This window comes from Pseudorca crassidens, chromosome 20 (genome assembly GCF_039906515.1).
Source record: "Pseudorca crassidens isolate mPseCra1 chromosome 20, mPseCra1.hap1, whole genome shotgun sequence".
Lineage (NCBI taxonomy): Eukaryota > Metazoa > Chordata > Mammalia > Artiodactyla > Delphinidae > Pseudorca > Pseudorca crassidens.
In genome coordinates, this window is record NC_090315.1 from 43,561,409 (window position 1) to 43,576,427 (window position 15,019).

The window sequence follows — 15,019 nt, forward strand, 5'->3', positions numbered from 1 at the left end:
CCCTAGGCCTGGCACAAAGAGCCAGGAAAAGGGTACTTCTTTCCACTTAGAGAAGGCTAGAGCTCACCACCTTGGGAAGTGAGACTAGAAAGAGAAAGGGATCTCAAGTAGGCAGAGCCCACACTGTTCATTGTAATTGTTTTAATTGGCTTCTCTCAGGACTGGGAGCTCAGGGAGGGTTGTGACCAGTTAACTGGCACACAGAAGGCGCTCTATACATATTCACTGACTAAATGAATAAGGACTTTGCAGCTGTGTTTCCAAGTTTTCAGATGGGAAAACTAAGGCCAAGGGAGGGAGTAGGACAGGGTCAACCTCACACAGCTGAGTCTGAGATGAAACTGGAAGCAACAGTTATCTTGGCACCTCTCCTGGTCTAGGAGGGGCTCAGAACTAGGAACGAGGGGCCTGCCCCTCAGGCTTAATTGTGGCTGCTGCCAGGCTATGCCAACCTCTGCCAGAGACCAGCTGTGAGGGTGTGGGCAAAGACAGGGACAGTAGAGGCCAGTGCAGGGGATGAAGGCAGGGCCAGGTGAGCTCTTAGCTTGATTCGCAAGGTGTGTGTGTGTGTGTGTGTGCGTGCGTGCGTGCGTGTGTGTGTGTGGAGCTAGGAACAATTGGTGCCTTCCAGAGGAGCCCTGTTCCCTCCATCAAACCTTCAGAAACTGCTGCGTCCCAGCCCCAGTAAGTAGAGCACATAAATAAGGAATAAATACATGACAGTGGGAGAGGCAAAATGCTGGAAAGCACACCCCAGCCCAGCTGGGTCTCTACTACCAGGATCCCTGCTCCTTGAGTCTGTGTGAAAGCCAGGACCTCAGGCTCAGGCAGTCACCCCCAGAAGAAGGGAGATCCCCACCAGGACCCAGTGAGAGGTAGACAGCATGAAAGCTGAAGGAGCACCAAGGGGCCAGGTGGGGGAGGAAAGGACTGGAGTATGCAGACACCCAAAGCCATCTCGTGCAAGAACAAGTTTCTACTCCCAAGCCACCCCCTCATCCCCATCCAGCTTCCCTCCTGCCCCCAGGCTTTTCCTCTGCTCAAAAGGCAGCTGGAGACAGGAGGGCAGATTTAGTTTGCCTGACATGCTGCTGTTGGCCTTCAGGGTCCCGGGAGGCTAGCAAGGGGCACAAACTCTCTGCTGTTGCCTCTCCTCCCTCCTGAAATGCTTCTGCCCTCCCCATTCCCCAAGGAACACGCAGGCTGTGGAAGCACAGAGCAGCCAGCTTCATGTTCTGGGGGCTGATCTGGAGCCCTCTTTCCAGGGCCCCTGCCTGTAGCCCTCAAGCAGTATCAGTCATCAGGCAGCAGGCGGCCCAGCTCTGCCTCATCCAGCCGGTTGGTGGTCATGATGTGCTCCAGCTGCTGCCGGTAGCGTGCTAAGTCCTGCATGAAGTGGGGCACCCGGGTTTTGTCCAGCACCCCATGGGGCCGAAGGTGATCTACATCCTCATAGGACACCTGCAGGAAGAAAGCTGGGCCTCAGGAGTAGGCAGGGTGCCCTGGCTTTCAGGCAGCTGGTCCCAGCTCTCTTGCAATGGCCCATAGCCCTTTGCTCCTGCAACTCCTCCCTCTCCCCTCCTGATCCACTCCCAATGTTATGTACCCTGAGGCTCAGGCCTGGGTGTTTGCTCTTTCTCTCAACACCTTGTTTTATCATCTACGTCCTACAACCTCACTCCTGTCTCCAGTCCAGCTTCCCCCCTCACCTCCAAACCTGGGTATCCAATTGCCTTCTGAACGCCTTCCCCAGGATATCCTTCAGGCACCTCAGACTCCCCATATCCAGCATTACTGGGTGCCAGCCTATGCCATCCCCACCCTCCTCACAGCCCCCTAGGTCACATTCCAGGTGGGCGCGTAGTATCTGTCACCCTCCCACTCAGAGTGGCCACTTGAGTTAAAAAGATCCACTCTGAAGATCTCTCCAGCTTGCTGCTTCCCCTCCATCTGCACGGCCACTGCTGGGTTATGCCAGACCACCGTCGAGTCTGCAGAAGTGATTGGAAAGGCCTCCTCCTTTTCCCCCTGCACTCCCTTCCCTAGGCCTCTCCTCCCATATGACAGAGGGAGCCTTCTAAGGCAAACCATCTGTGCCACTCTTCTGCTCAAAGCTCCTAGGATTCCCCATTGCTTTGGATGAAATTCGACTTCCTCAGCCTGGCACAAATACCCAGCGCCAAGGACTTGTTCCCTGGCCATTTCTCCAGCCTCCTTCCCCAGGCCTTCCTGACTGCTCCCTTGGCCTGGAATGCTCTCACCTCCTTTGAAGTGCAGTGTCTACACACACACCTGTGGGCTGGCTCAAGCACCTATATTGGCTGCCAGACTGTCATTTCACCTCCTGTGCTCACCTCCACCCACGCTCCCCCCATCAGAGAGGCCTGGCACCCAGTCCTCAGTTGAGTTCCAATCAGAGGCTCAGGGAATACCGCAGTGATGGGGAGAGCTGGCTGGGCCCTCGAAGGCCCGTGGTCCCTCACCTTGCCCAGCGAGGTCAGCAGCGGGAAATCGATGGTCTGGCGATGCCGCAGAATGCGCACGATGCCATCCAGGTACACCTGATCCTTGCTGAAGCAGCCTGTGGACACGGGAGGGCCGTGAGCCCTAGGCCCAAAGCCCCACCTGAACCCCCCCCGCACCCCTGCCACAGATCAGGACACTCCCCACTGCACAGGCGCCCACCGGGCAGCGAGGTGTCAGTCTGGCCGCGCTTGGCGCGCACGCAGTACTCCCAGCGCACGTCGGCGTCCTGCACGTAGCGCGCCAGGTCCTGGAACAGCTGGCGGAAGGACATGTGCGCGGCGCGGTGGATGGTGTAGTAGAGCAACGCGGCGCGCCACAGGAAGGGCTGCTTGCGGAACAGCACACTGTGCAGGCTGGCCAGGCCCTCCTCGGTGGGGTTCGCTGGCCGCAGCCCATACTGCAGCCGGCCCTCGGCGCTGTGCCACGGCTGCCGCGCGTTGTTCACGCCCCGCAGGTAGTGGGTACCTGTGGGGTGGGCGAGGGAGAGGCTGCGCTGGGCCGCACATCCAAGGGACCCTCCTGCCCAGCCTGGGTCCTGGTCTGCCCAGCTGGACCTCTAGCCAGCGACTCACATATCCTTATGCCTCTAAACCTAGGCTCTTACACAAGTCTCCTCCACCCCAAACTCAAACTCACCCAACCCCAGGCAGCATGAAGACTCTCCTCAGGTGAACTCACACCCAAGGATCCAGAGTCTCACATACGTGAACCCTCCCTCACCCGTCCAGGGCTACACACACCCACACAAACTCTCCCAAACTCACACTGCCCCCCAACCCCCAGAGAGGTGCAGGAACTCACACACTACCCCAGCCCCACATCCTGCATGCCCATATCATGCTGATGTCCCCAGCAAAAACCATCTTTTGCCCAGAGCAACAGGATTCTTGATGAGGAGGGACAGACAGAAAAGAATAGTAATTAGTGTCCCATGCTCGCTTTTCCAGGCTGGCCCTAACCCCTCCTAAACCCAGCTCTGTGTGTTTTCAGCTAATTCCATTCCCAGGATCTGAACTTCCACCCACCGGGGAGGGCCTGCATGTTGGCTGGGCTTGTGGGACCCTTAGGGCTCTCCCTCTGGCCTGTCTGGGCCTCAGCAGTCTTGCCCCACTGTCAAGGGAAATCATAGAGGAAGTAGAGGGAGGAAAAGATACCCAGAAGGAACAAGAAATGAGGGTGAGCCCAGAGAGTGGGCTGGCATGTTCTGGCCTATGTCTGTGAGCCAGAGGAAGGAGGTAGCTGCTCCTGAAGGGAAGGGGCCCATCCTCCGGAGGGAAGGGGAAGAAAGAGAGGGGGTGGGGTTACTGGAGACCCTCACTGCCCCCCCTTGTCCCAGCCCCCTCTCACCCCTACCCGCCCACCCGCCTACCCACACCCTGACCTATCTCGTGCCGCAGCATGCCCTCCAACCAATACTGGCGGGCTCCAGTCAGGTTGATGGCCAATGTTGGTCGGCTGTTCTCCACCATCATCACTGCCTGGGACAGCAGGTCCTCACTCAGCTGCACCACAACCTGCAGGCGGCAGAGCCCTGAGCCATGGCCACCAGCCCAGGGGCCAGTGTGCAGGTGGGCCCACTGATGCCACAAGGCAGCCAGGCTGGACACCTGGCCACAACACCTACCCTTCCCCACCACTGCCTGGAGCCAGCTCCCACCTTACCGGGGCAGGGGCAGGGGCAGGGCTTGCCCGAGGTCACTAGCTCCATCAGTGTCGAGCTGGGCCTGGCATTGCCCACTCAGCAGCCTGGTTTGGAGCATGTGGAAAGGGGGCCTCGCAGGCAGGGCGAACTCACCTCCCCAGCGCAGCCCTCCTTCTGCATGTATTTGCGCACAATGGACCAGATCTGGCACTTGGTCAGCAGCTGGCCCCCAGTCGCAGCCTCAAAGCGTTCATAGGTACCAAACTTCTCCAGGACAGCCTCAATGATGCCAACCGCCTGCACAAAGGGCCACAGTGGCAGGTCAGGCCAGGCCTCTCAGGTGGTAGGGCCAGGGTGAGGTGGGCAGTCTGGACTGACCTGATGGAGGAACTGTCCAGAGGCCTCACTGTACTTCCCCAGCACAGCCGTAGGCATGGGCTCCTGATACTCGAACTGTGGGTTGTAGGTGTAATGGGACTGGAAGAACTTGTCCCGCTCACGGTCCATGTTGGTTGGCCGCAGGGCCACCAACATGCAGGGGCTCTTGCTGGCACCACGGCCTGCACCCTTGCGAGTCTTAGCAATGTGAGGCAGGGAGGCCGCAGGCCGCAGGGTGCCCCCACCTGGGTCCCGTCCCTGTCCAGGTGGCGCCCGACCCTGGGTGCTGCCCCCCCGCCGGCCAATACTGTTTACGGTGTAGGTGCTCTCACTGCGACGCATGTGGCCACGGTGGCCCAAGTGCAGCTCTGAGAAGGGCTGCGGCTCAGGCCGGGGCCGCAGGGCTGAGCGGACTGAGAGAGCCAGGGGCAAGGCCAGGGACCGAGGCCAGGGGTACAGTGCTGTCCCATCTCGGTCTGAGGGCCTCAGCCTGTGGCCCAAGGATGAGGGACTGGATGGCGGGCTGGGGGGTGCCTGCTCATACACCTGAGCCCCTGAGTCCAGCACCATTCTGTCCTGGTGGTCACATCCAGCTGGGTCACTCCAACTCCCCACACGGTCGACTTCTGGAGACACAGAAAGGCATGTGGAGACCAGCATGAGTGGGTGTGGCCTGAGGACCAGCAGGCCTTGTGCTCCATCCACACTGCCCTTGCTGGGCCTTTGGTGGGCCCAGGACCTGACGCCAGGTTCTAACCTGACCCCTCACCTCCACCCTAGTGTCCATCCCCTCCAGCAGGCTCACCCAAGCAAGCTGGACTGGGGGAAAGCAGGAGGAAGAGTCTCATACACCCAGCTAGATGGTGGTTACTCAAATCCCCTTAGACTGTGAGCTTCTGAGAGCAAGGCCTAAGCCCCTATTCATGATTCTTCTAATCCCTGTGCTCAGCGCCCACCCAGACTGGGAGTTTGGTACAGTGTAGCCTCAGCTGCCAGGATGACAGGTGAGGGGGTCTCACTACCTTCTACCTGCCTTCTACCTATGGCATTTTCTCAGTCTCACCCCGCCCCTCCCTCCTGGCTCCATCCACTTCCTCCAGCCCATTGGGATTGGGCCTCAGTCAGTTTGAATGCCTGCAGGCCCCTTGCTTATGCTAGTCCCTCCACCTGGAATGCTCTCTCTCCCGGGGCCATCTGCTCAAATCCAAATTAGAATCAGCTTTTGGTGAGCAGAGGGAAACTTCAGCAAATCCAAGCCAATCCCTGGTCTGTCCCCTAGAGTCATCTTTCTAGTGGTCATCCAAGGCCAGTGTCAGGACACTCACCCCTGACTCTACCAGGGCTCAGTCCAACCCAGTCTCTCCCCAGAGACTGACTGAAGGCTCCAGCCTCCAAACTCTCCTGCCTGCTCAGGGACATAATTCCAGCATTCCTCTCCTTTCCTACATCTCCTGCACCATCAATCTCTTCCTCTCTACTGGATTCTTCCCATCAGTATAAACACATGTTGTTATTTCTCCATCTTAAAAAACAAAACAAAACCCTCACTAGACCCCACACGCTTCCAGCTCCACTGCATCTCCCTCCAGCGGTTTCCTAGGGCAACACAACACCTCAAGTCGTCTATACTCAGTCTCCAATCCCTTCTTTCCTGTTCTCTCTTCAATTTCGCTTCAAGTGGGGGCTTTTGTCCCCCACTCTCTATCAAAACTGATCTGACCAAGGTCACCAATGATCTTCGTATTGATCAGCAGAATTTGACAAATTTAATGACTTCATCTTGGCTTGGCCATGTTCTCCACTCGGTTCCCAAATACACTGGAACATGGTTCTCCCACCTCACTGGCTGTTTGTTCTTGGTCTTACTTGCTGGTAATCCCTATCTTTCTGACCTCTTGACACTATAATGTCCAGAACTTGGAAAATTCTCTCCTCTTCTCCGTTTATGCTCACTCCCTAGGTGATCTCATCCACTCTCATGGTTTTAAATATGTCAGCCCAAACTTCTTCCATGAACTTCAGACTAGTGTTGCCAGTTCTCCGTTCAACATCTTTACTTGAACGTCTAACTGAACATGTCCCCCGTCTGGAGTGCTTTCCCCTCATATAACTGCAGGGGTCACTCTCACTTTCCTCAGATTTCTGTACAAATATCTTTTTAGAAAAGCTTCCCTAACACACCCTCTATAAAATAAACCTACCCTAGACACTCTCCACCACAACCTCCCCTTCTCCACAATATTGTCCTATGATGCAGTTATCACCATCTGAAGTACAGTACAAGTGAGCTTATCTGTTTTCTCCTTTTAAGTGTTCACAGCTGTGTCCCCAGAACAGTTGCTTAATAAAGGAATGAAACCAAGAGGCTTTGTCCTTCTCAGAACTGGAATCATCCCTGCACTTTGCTTCCCCATCTAGTTCTGATCCCCTCCCCCTCCTCCCGGCACTCTGCCTAGTGACAAGCTGCTGGAAAAGATTTCAGGCCTCAGGCTTCCCTCCCCTGAACTAACTATACACTTTTCTGGATTCCTCACTGGTCTCTGGGGCCTCTGCTTGTACTAATCCCCTTCATCTCCACTTCTTTCATTTGACCTACCTCTTTGCAATTACCAGAATATGCCTGTTTCTTTCATGTCTCAGGTCCTTCTGCCAAGAATGCCCTCCCAATGTCTCCCCATGGCAAACTCCTTAACCATTCTTCAGGACTTGGTTTAGGCCTCACTTCCTCCGGGAAGCCTTCCCAGCGTCTTAGAGGTTCCCAGTGCCCAGGCGGCTTCTTTACCATCCTAGGCTGTCACTGTTGGAGCCTAGGTCCGTGTCCCCCCATCATCCCCTGAACTCCCTGAGGGCAGGGACGGGTCCGATTCACCCCCATGACCAAAGTAGCCAGCTCTAGATGCAGACTGAATGAAAGATGGTTGTGGGAGGAGCCCAGGCTGAAGGCGGAGTCTGGTGATAAATGAGAGGGTGTGGCCTGAGCCAATAAGAAACTCCGGGAGAGGATAACGTGGAAGAGGAGCCAATGGGGACTGGGAGATCGAGGAGGGGCGTGACCTCCAGCCAATAAGAGGCGGGGGATGGGGCAAAGGGAGTGCCCAATGGAGGGCGGGGCCGGAGGACAATGGAGCGGGGTTCCCTGGTGGATGAGGAGGGGTCGCGTCGAACGCCTTCTCGGCCTCTCGGGGGTGGGGGGATTCCGTCCGCGTGCCGCGCCCCCACCTGTTCAATTCTCTTCTCGCCGCCGCCGTTCCCACTCCGCAACCCCGGCCGCCGGCTGCCCAGCCCTCGGGAGCCGACACTGGTGACGCACGCACTCGGGCGCGCGCACGCTCAGACGAAGGCGCGCGGATTCACGTCAATCTCCGCGGCCTCAAGCGCCCGAGGACACGGCTGGGGGTGGGGCCAGGCAGAGCCGGAGGGGGTCCACCATCGGGTCACGCCCCTGGGTGGGGTGTTGTCTTAAGCCCGCCCCCTCCGCCTCCATAGTTGGACTCAGCAGTCGCGCGGGAGACGCGAGCTCGCTGCTGGCGCACGGACACGTGGGGATGTAGTCCGCATACAGCGGCGGGAGCCCGGGTGCTTGGAAAGCAGCCCATATACAGGTCTGATGCCGGGATAGGTGGGGCGCAGACGTATTTCAGAACTAGAGACAGGATACCTTAGGTATGTCACTGCACTTGGAACCCCTGACCTTCGCGGGGACTTTTATTTCTATCCCCCCTTCTCCAACGCACACAATTCAGGCGTACGGGGGCCGTGGCTTTATTCTGGGGGCAGCCGAGGGTCAGGCACAGGACCCCGAGGGGAGGCAGGAGGACAGCGGGGGTGCAGGTGCTGGCACGAGGCTGAAGAGTGCGCGTCCACCCGCTGGGGGCGAGGGCTGCGGGCAGGCCTGCAGAGAGCTGAGTGCGGCCAGGCGCTGCTCTCGGGACACGTCCCCGCGCAGGTCCAAGAGGGCGGAGACATGATCCTCGCTATGGAGTACAGGTGCGTAAGCCCCGCCCAGCCCCCCCGGGTCCCTCCTCCCTTCCCAGCCGGTCTTCGCACCTCACGTCGGGAAATTGTTGCCGCAAGCCTGCCACCTCGAGACCAAGCAGCGTGGGGTCGCGGAGGTTCAGCAGCTCCCTCAAGGCGAGCAGCACTGGCGCGCACTGAACGCTCTCCTCCAGGCCCTGAACACGTCGGGGTTGGTCTCTCTCCAGCCCTCGGCCCCTACCCAACCACTGAGACTCCCGCCCATCTGCTCACCCAGATTCTCACCAAACCGAGGAAAAGCTCCCGAAGCTGGGCGGCATCGTGCCGCAGGCGCTCGGCCGCCTGGGTCCGCTCGTCAGCACCGCGGCACACTAGGCGGCCTTGCATCAGCGCACGTAGGTACTGCAGCACCACGGTACGCTCCGCCTCAGCCAGCAGCAGCTGCGGGGAGCACGATCAAATGGTTCCAGGACGCTTTTCCCATGGGCGCTTTCCCCCCTCCCCAGCCTTCCCCCGCAAACGCACCTGGACCGCAGGATCCCGCACGTGTCGGAAGTCCTGGCAGAAGCTCGCGGTCCGCTCGCACACGTCATCCAGCAGCTCTGGGCTCGACAGCCACCGGCGAGAGGGCAGAGCAGCGAATAGGGGCTGGAGCGGAGGTCAGAGACGCGGCTGGAGGGACGATTCAGATCCGGCATTCCCCGCAGAGACCCCCCCATGCATACGCTGTATCTCCTTCTCCCACCCCCATCTCCGTCTGAAGCCTCACCTGTAGCTCCGCCAGCAGCGCCTCCAACACCAGGCGGCAGATCCTCCTCTGCAACTCGTCCAGCGCTGCCTCCACCGGAGCCAAGGCCCCTGGAGCCACCCAGTGGGGCTGCAGGACGGACACGGAGGAGCTGGACCGACCAAAAGTACGGCTTCAGGACCAAGGCCAAGGCCCGAGAGGCCCTCCGTTGTCTAGCCACTCGGGCGCCACCTAGTGCCGCAAGTGTGTTCCGTGAGGGGGCAAGAAGGGCGGCTCCCTGCACTTCTGAAAGTCTGGGCCACGGATTGAGGATGGGAGTGGTGGGCTCAGCGACCTAGAAGGGACATAGGCCAGCTGCACCTGCCTCTAATTCGCGGTGTGACCTTGGGCAAGTCATGTCTTTCAGTTTCTGTTTCAGTAAGGGGAGAGAGTTAATCCCAGTCAGGAGGGAGTCAAAATCATCGTTAATTTGTTTGTCCTCTCTGCCCCCACCCCAAAGAACATGAGACCCAAGAGGAAGGGAATGTTTTTGTTTCGTTCACAGCTGTAATGCCAGGCATAACCTGGCACAGAGTAGGGCCTTGATAAATATTTGTTGAATGAATGAATAATTGACACTGTGTGCCAGGTACTGTGGTAGGTACATTTTATGTTATCTCATGTGATTCTCAGAATGTCCATTATTACCCATATACTACTGATGACAAAAGCAAGATTCAGAAAGATTAGGTAACTGGCCCAAGGTCACACAGCTAGTAATTAGTAGAACTAGGATAGGAACCCCAGGGCTATGTGAGTCCAAAATTCCGAAAGGCCTAGTGTGAGCTGGGTCCATACCTAATAGGTGTTCAGTCAGGGGTTAGTGAAGGTGGGGTTCGGCGGGGGCCTCCTGGTACCTGAGTGCTGATTGGTGGTTGAGGGTGGCCAGTAGGTAGGGCACGTAATGAGGGGCCGTTGCTTCCCCCCTGAGGTGGTCTCGGGAGAATCGGATCAGAGCATCACTGAAGCTGCAAAGGGCAGAGGCAGCTCCTGTATCTGCTGTCAATCTGTGCAACCCCAGTCCTTGGTACTCTGGCCCCACCTCCAAGATACCCAAGGCCCTGTTTTGAAGGAGCCCTTTTCCACAGGTGTGTCTTATCACTCAGAGCCCCTTAGCGCTGCCCCAGGATCAGGGCCAGGGGTTGGGAGTGGGTCAGTGCCTTGGCAGACCTTCTTAGGAATGCGCTCAGTTCTGACAGTGCCATGCCATGCACCCGCCGCTGCAGTGACTCACTGACCATTCTGGTCACGCGAATGTTCTCTTCCAGGATCTACAGGCAGGGATGGGCAGCCATCAGCAGAGTCCTAGTCCTGCCCTCTTTCCCTTTCCCTATGAGAGCTGCCCCCCTGCCTTGCCACTTTTCACCCACCTGCAGCACGATGGCTGGCATTGGTGAGTGGTAGAAGCCAGATGGGTCTGTGTCAGGCTCCTGCTCTCGGCCCCACTCAGCTACATCCCTGTCCAGTGCCTTCTGCAGCCACTGGGCCACACTTGCCTGGGGAAAGGGGCAAGGTGCAGCAGTATGTAGCAGGGCACTGACACTGCTAGAGACAGGTGGACATGCGACTCCACAGATACAGGCCCACAGCTGGTCGCAGAGCTGCTCTGAACCCAGGCCCCAACTACTCACCTGGACTTTGGCCACAAATATTGCCTCCAACTGCTCGATGTTCTCCAGGGTCAGGAGGGGCTCCAGATCAGACACATCAGCCTCGGGCCCTAATTCCAGGCTCCCCATCATTTCTGGCCTAGACATGGGTAGCCCAGTGTTACATTGAGCCTCCAGCCTTTGATGAACCCACTTCCCATTGCCCCAGGGACACTGACCCCAGGTACACATGCAGTGCCCAATGCAGCAAGGTGAAGGCATCGGCAGCTTCCAGCTGAGGCCCTTCCAGGAGTTGCTGCAGGCAGCGGCGCAGGCCGCTGTGCAGGGTGTGGGCCCACAGCCGGACCACGTTGTAGTGTGGTGGGCAGCAGGGTGCTACCAGTGCCTCAGCCGCGGCCAACTCTGCTGGTAGAGCCACCCGCAGAGCCTCCAGCCACTCTGCTAGTGCCCCTGGCCCAGGCTGCAGAGGTGTCCCAAAGTGGATCTGCTCCAAGCCCTCCTGTAGTGCCCGCAGACAGCGCTGCCGCCAGTCCCGGGCAGCCTGCTCCAGGGAGGTTGTGCGCCCAGCGTCCACTTCGGCCACACGCATAGCAGCCACCAGCAGGGCTGGATCCTCCCGTGCCAGCCGCCCTGCAGCCCCTGCAGCCGCCTCCACAGCCTGGCCCAGAGCCTCAGCCAGAGGGCCCAGCCCCTCGAACACTGGCAACTCCAGGCCCCCGAGAGGTGCCCACGTCTCCTCTTGTAGCTGCTCCAGTTCCCGAAGGCTCACATATGCCTCCAAGAGTCGCTGGGCATCAATCAGGCTCTGTGTGTGGGCCAATGCAGCAGGCACTAAGCAGGGAGAAGAGGCAGCCCTGGGTCTCAGCCTTCCCACCTGTGCAGTGGGTATAGCAGTAGATGCTGAGGCCCTGGGGCTGGGGTGATGTGTAAAATATTTAATTATCAGTACAGTAGAGCATTGGTCAATCTGAAAGGACCCAGGGAAGGGCCTACATGGTGGGCCAGGGGTAAACCCTTGAGCTGATGGAACATGAGGAAGTCAGGGATCTTGGAGGGAAGGCAGGGAGGAACTGCGGGGAACATACAAGTGGCTATTCATCCACCCCGTTAGGGAAATAGTTTAGTAAATTAACAGCCAGGTTGGCCAGAGCCACTTGGTGTCAGTCCTGACTCAGACATCCCATGCTTGGGAACCCCAGAATGAACTAATATGCACCCTTTCTTCATATGCCATTTGAAGCCTGAGTTACTGTCTGGGAGGTCGCCCACGTGTCCATCCATGCAATCTCCCACTGGCGCCCCAGGCCCTTGATCAGTGATGGTGTTTGTCGACTACCTGTCGGAGGACTGCGGCCTAGGGCCCTACACACTCACCAGCTCGCAGCCGGGGCAGCAGCTGAGACATGGCCTGCAGTTGCTTGTGTTGCACAACCTGCTCCCGCAGGGGTTCTAGGGTCTGTACAGCCTCAGCCATACCCCAGAGCAACCCATGAGCCTGGCCCAGGGCTTCGCGGGCTCCCTGCACCGCCTCAAGGGCCCAGGCCAGCTGCCGCACACCGGTCTTCACACCCTCCAGGTATGACTGCACCACCGACTGTGGGAGAGAGGCAGCCAGTGAGGCCTGGCCAGTCCTGCAGCCCGCCCTCAGCACTCCTGCCTCCTGCCTGATGCCCACCTTGATGCGTGCTTCCAGGGAACAGGTACGCTGCACCTCGCGGCTACGGTACTGGCCGAGCCTGGCCAGCTGCTCTGGCCGGTAGAAGATGCCCGAGGCCCACTTGAGTGCTGCACCCCGGGCCAGCTGCTCCGCCCTCTCCTGCTCCGGCCACTCAGGCCCTGGGCAGGAAGAGCCTGGGCAGCCGCGTCAGTTGGGCAGGGCCTGCAGGAAGTGGCTGCCAAATCTGCTCCCCTTCCTACCCCTCGGCCTGTCCCCCAGGGCAGTCCACTCCTCTCCCTGCCCTCCCTATAGAGCTCCAGCCAGACCTGGCAGGGAGGACCAACCCCCCATCCCCATCTTTCTTGCCACCATCCCCCCTCAGCCCACCCAGAAGGGCTCATACCAGGGGGAAGTGCGGGCTGCATTTTGTCCCTGGCTGCTGAGTCCATGGCTGGTGGAGCCGGAGCGGAGGTAGGAATAGGGGCGAAGGTCCAGGTTAGAGCAAGTAGAGTGGGAGCGCCTCTGAGCTGCAGCCTCCGTCTAGGCCCCACTGAGAAGGAGGAAGGTTCTTGCCCAGCCCCCTCCGGAAATGAGAGGGAGGTGGGTGTGATGGGAAGGAACCTGAGACACCTTTGCCTGCCGGATTTCTCAGTTTTGCCCCTCAGATGCAAGTGAAACAGGGTAGGCATGGGCCTCCACTGGACACCGCTCCTGCTCTGAGTTGCAGAGGACAGTTTGATATGGAACTCACCAGGCTTGGCCAGGCGTCCAGTTCTCCCTCCTCCACAGATAGCCTTGGCCTTGAGGATGGCCCTCTCCCCTGGCCTTCTTGGCAGAGCTGGGTACTCCCACCACTGGCTCATGAGACCCACACCTCAGCATGCAGCAAGAGACTTCCTCTCCCCAAGGAAGCCTCTGTCCCACCTCTCTGCCCAGGAGCTCCCTCCTCCCTCCAAGGTCCCGCCCTCTCCAAGGCCACATGCAGAAAGGAAGGAAGCTGAGTCTCTGGTACTTTATTCCCAACAGGAAAGAGCATCTGCACTGTGGGACAGAGTGGGGAGGGCTGGGCGCCACTTCCTCGCGGGGAGGGGGGGTGTACTCCCTGTGATCATTGAGACTTGAGCAGCCTATGCAGGATCTGTTGTGCTCAGGATACAGACATGAACTAGATGGCCCCAACCTGGATGGAGAGCGAGGTGTGCAAATATGGGTGTAGGCAACATCACAGTGTGACAACTGTGTTGACGGGCCCTTCAGAGGTGGGTGTGCCTCTGCACAGGAGCAAGAGATGACAGGCTGTCGTGAAGACGGTGTGTGGTAGGTGATCGCAGAGACGGGTGGAAGGGCTATGAAAGCTATGTTTGTCTTGGGAGTTAAAGGGAGCCATGGAAGGGACTACTAGGTAGTAATAATGTAGTGGACACTGGCTACTACCCGAATCCACCCTTCAGGACAAAGATACTTGTTCCCCCAGCTGCCAGAAATGTAGGCTGCTGAGGTCTCACAGCTGAGTCTCTCAGTCAATGTTAGGGTATAAAGGCCAGGTACCCTTGCCTTGGAAGGCCTTGGAAGAGTCACCCCAGTTTCAGAGCTCCGAGTAGGATGGGCCAAGTTCTCTGTTTTAAAGATTTTTTAAAAAAATAAATTTGCTTATTTTATTTATTTATTTATTTTTGCGGTACGCGGGCCTCTCACTGTTGTGGCCTCTCCCGTTGCAGAGCACAAGCTCCGGATGCGCAGGCTCAGCGGCCATGGCTCACGGTCCCAGGCGCTCCACGGCATGTGGGATCTTCCCGGACCAGGGCACGAACCCGCGTCCCCTGCATCGGCAGGCGGACTCTAAACCACTGCGCCACCAGGGAAGCCCAAGAGTTTTTTGATGTGGACCATTTTTAAAGTCTCTATTGAATTTGTTACAATATTGCTTCTGTTTTACGTTTTGGTATTTTGGCCGTGAGGCATGTGGGATCTTAGCTCCCTGACCAGGGATCGAACCCACACCCCCTGCATTGCAAGGCGAAGTCTTAACCACTGGACGGCCAGGGAAGTCTCTGAGGCCTCTATTTTAACTGCATAGCAGTTTAATTCTCCTCTCTGCCCGATTCTGCCTGTCTTACTCCTTTACAAGTGTGGCTTCTCAGTAAACTTCTTGCAGGCACATCCCTGTTTCCCAAACAACTTGACCTAAAGTAAACAATAATAAATAATGACAATGTTAAAAATAACGAAATGATACTAGCAAACACACAGTCCTCCCACATGCCAGGAACAGCTGTAAGCGCTTTACATATATTTACACATAGGTAAACATGTTTGCACTGGTTGAAAAGTGGTTATAATCCCATGGCCTCTGAGCACTGCAGTGTGGAGATAAGAGAAAGATGAGGCTGGGGTCAGGGAAAGAGAGTGGGGATGGAGACAAGTGGACAAGCTAGATGTAGTTA

At 57.8% G+C, this 15,019-nt stretch overlaps 2 protein-coding genes and 1 long non-coding RNA gene across 8 annotated transcripts; 1 reads left to right on the forward strand and 2 right to left on the reverse strand.

The window, feature by feature from the left end:
* Nucleotides 1-126: 126 nt before the first annotated feature.
* Nucleotides 127-8,710, reverse strand: MATCAP1 (microtubule associated tyrosine carboxypeptidase 1). 5 transcript variants are annotated; one of them, XM_067719690.1, is made up of 7 exons: nt 8,594-8,710; nt 4,547-5,172; nt 4,322-4,465; nt 3,908-4,040; nt 2,686-2,991; nt 2,484-2,581; nt 127-1,461 (listed from the first exon to the last, which is right to left on the reverse strand). In XM_067719690.1, the coding sequence occupies exons 2-7, from the start codon at nt 5,114-5,116 to the stop codon at nt 1,294-1,296; spliced, it is 1,419 nt and encodes a 472-aa protein (XP_067575791.1). In that variant the 5' UTR covers nt 5,117-5,172; nt 8,594-8,710; the 3' UTR covers nt 127-1,293. The 5 variants fall into 5 exon arrangements, with proteins under 5 accessions (XP_067575791.1, XP_067575792.1, XP_067575789.1 ...); XM_067719691.1 differs by lacking the exon at nt 8,594-8,710 and adding an exon at nt 7,766-7,907 and having other exon boundaries at nt 5,093-5,172; XM_067719688.1 differs by lacking the exon at nt 8,594-8,710 and adding an exon at nt 7,766-7,907.
* Nucleotides 8,331-13,523, reverse strand: EXOC3L1 (exocyst complex component 3 like 1). 2 transcript variants are annotated; one of them, XM_067719670.1, is made up of 13 exons: nt 12,979-13,519; nt 12,594-12,769; nt 12,293-12,512; nt 11,137-11,749; nt 10,940-11,057; nt 10,679-10,804; nt 10,479-10,579; nt 10,166-10,276; nt 9,291-9,420; nt 9,047-9,169; nt 8,807-8,962; nt 8,594-8,718; nt 8,331-8,520 (listed from the first exon to the last, which is right to left on the reverse strand). In XM_067719670.1, the coding sequence occupies exons 1-13, from the start codon at nt 13,436-13,438 to the stop codon at nt 8,331-8,333; spliced, it is 2,649 nt and encodes an 882-aa protein (XP_067575771.1). In that variant the 5' UTR covers nt 13,439-13,519. The 2 variants fall into 2 exon arrangements, with proteins under 2 accessions (XP_067575771.1, XP_067575772.1); XM_067719671.1 differs by lacking the exon at nt 8,331-8,520 and having other exon boundaries at nt 8,521-8,718; nt 8,795-8,962; nt 12,979-13,523.
* LOC137215074 (uncharacterized) lies at nt 12,495-14,805 on the forward strand. The gene is made up of 2 exons (XR_010939146.1): nt 12,495-12,618; nt 14,294-14,805. It is a non-coding gene; the product is annotated as an uncharacterized lncRNA (long non-coding RNA).
* Nucleotides 14,806-15,019: the final 214 nt, after the last annotated feature.

Bases quoted from the DNA above. Each gene is read 5' to 3' on its own strand.
- MATCAP1 (XM_067719690.1), bottom strand. From the start codon at position 5,116: ATGGTGCTGGACTCAGGGGCTCAGGTGTATGAGCAGGCACCCCCCAGC. The intron at 4,041-4,321 runs GTGAGTTCGCCC...TGCCGCCTGCAG, and splicing joins AGGAGGGCTGCGCTGGGGAG to GTTGTGGTGCAGCTGAGTGA. The intron at 1,462-2,483 runs GTGAGGGACCAC...TTCTTCCTGCAG, and splicing joins TGCTGACCTCGCTGGGCAAG to GTGTCCTATGAGGATGTAGA.
- EXOC3L1 (XM_067719670.1), bottom strand. From the start codon at position 13,438: ATGAGCCAGTGGTGGGAGTACCCAGCTCTGCCAAGAAGGCCAGGGGAG. The intron at 12,770-12,978 runs GTATGAGCCCTT...GCGGCTGCCCAG, and splicing joins GCAGCCCGCACTTCCCCCTG to GCTCTTCCTGCCCAGGGCCT. The intron at 9,170-9,290 runs GTGAGGCTTCAG...CCTCCGCTCCAG, and splicing joins CGCTGCTGGCGGAGCTACAG to CCCCTATTCGCTGCTCTGCC.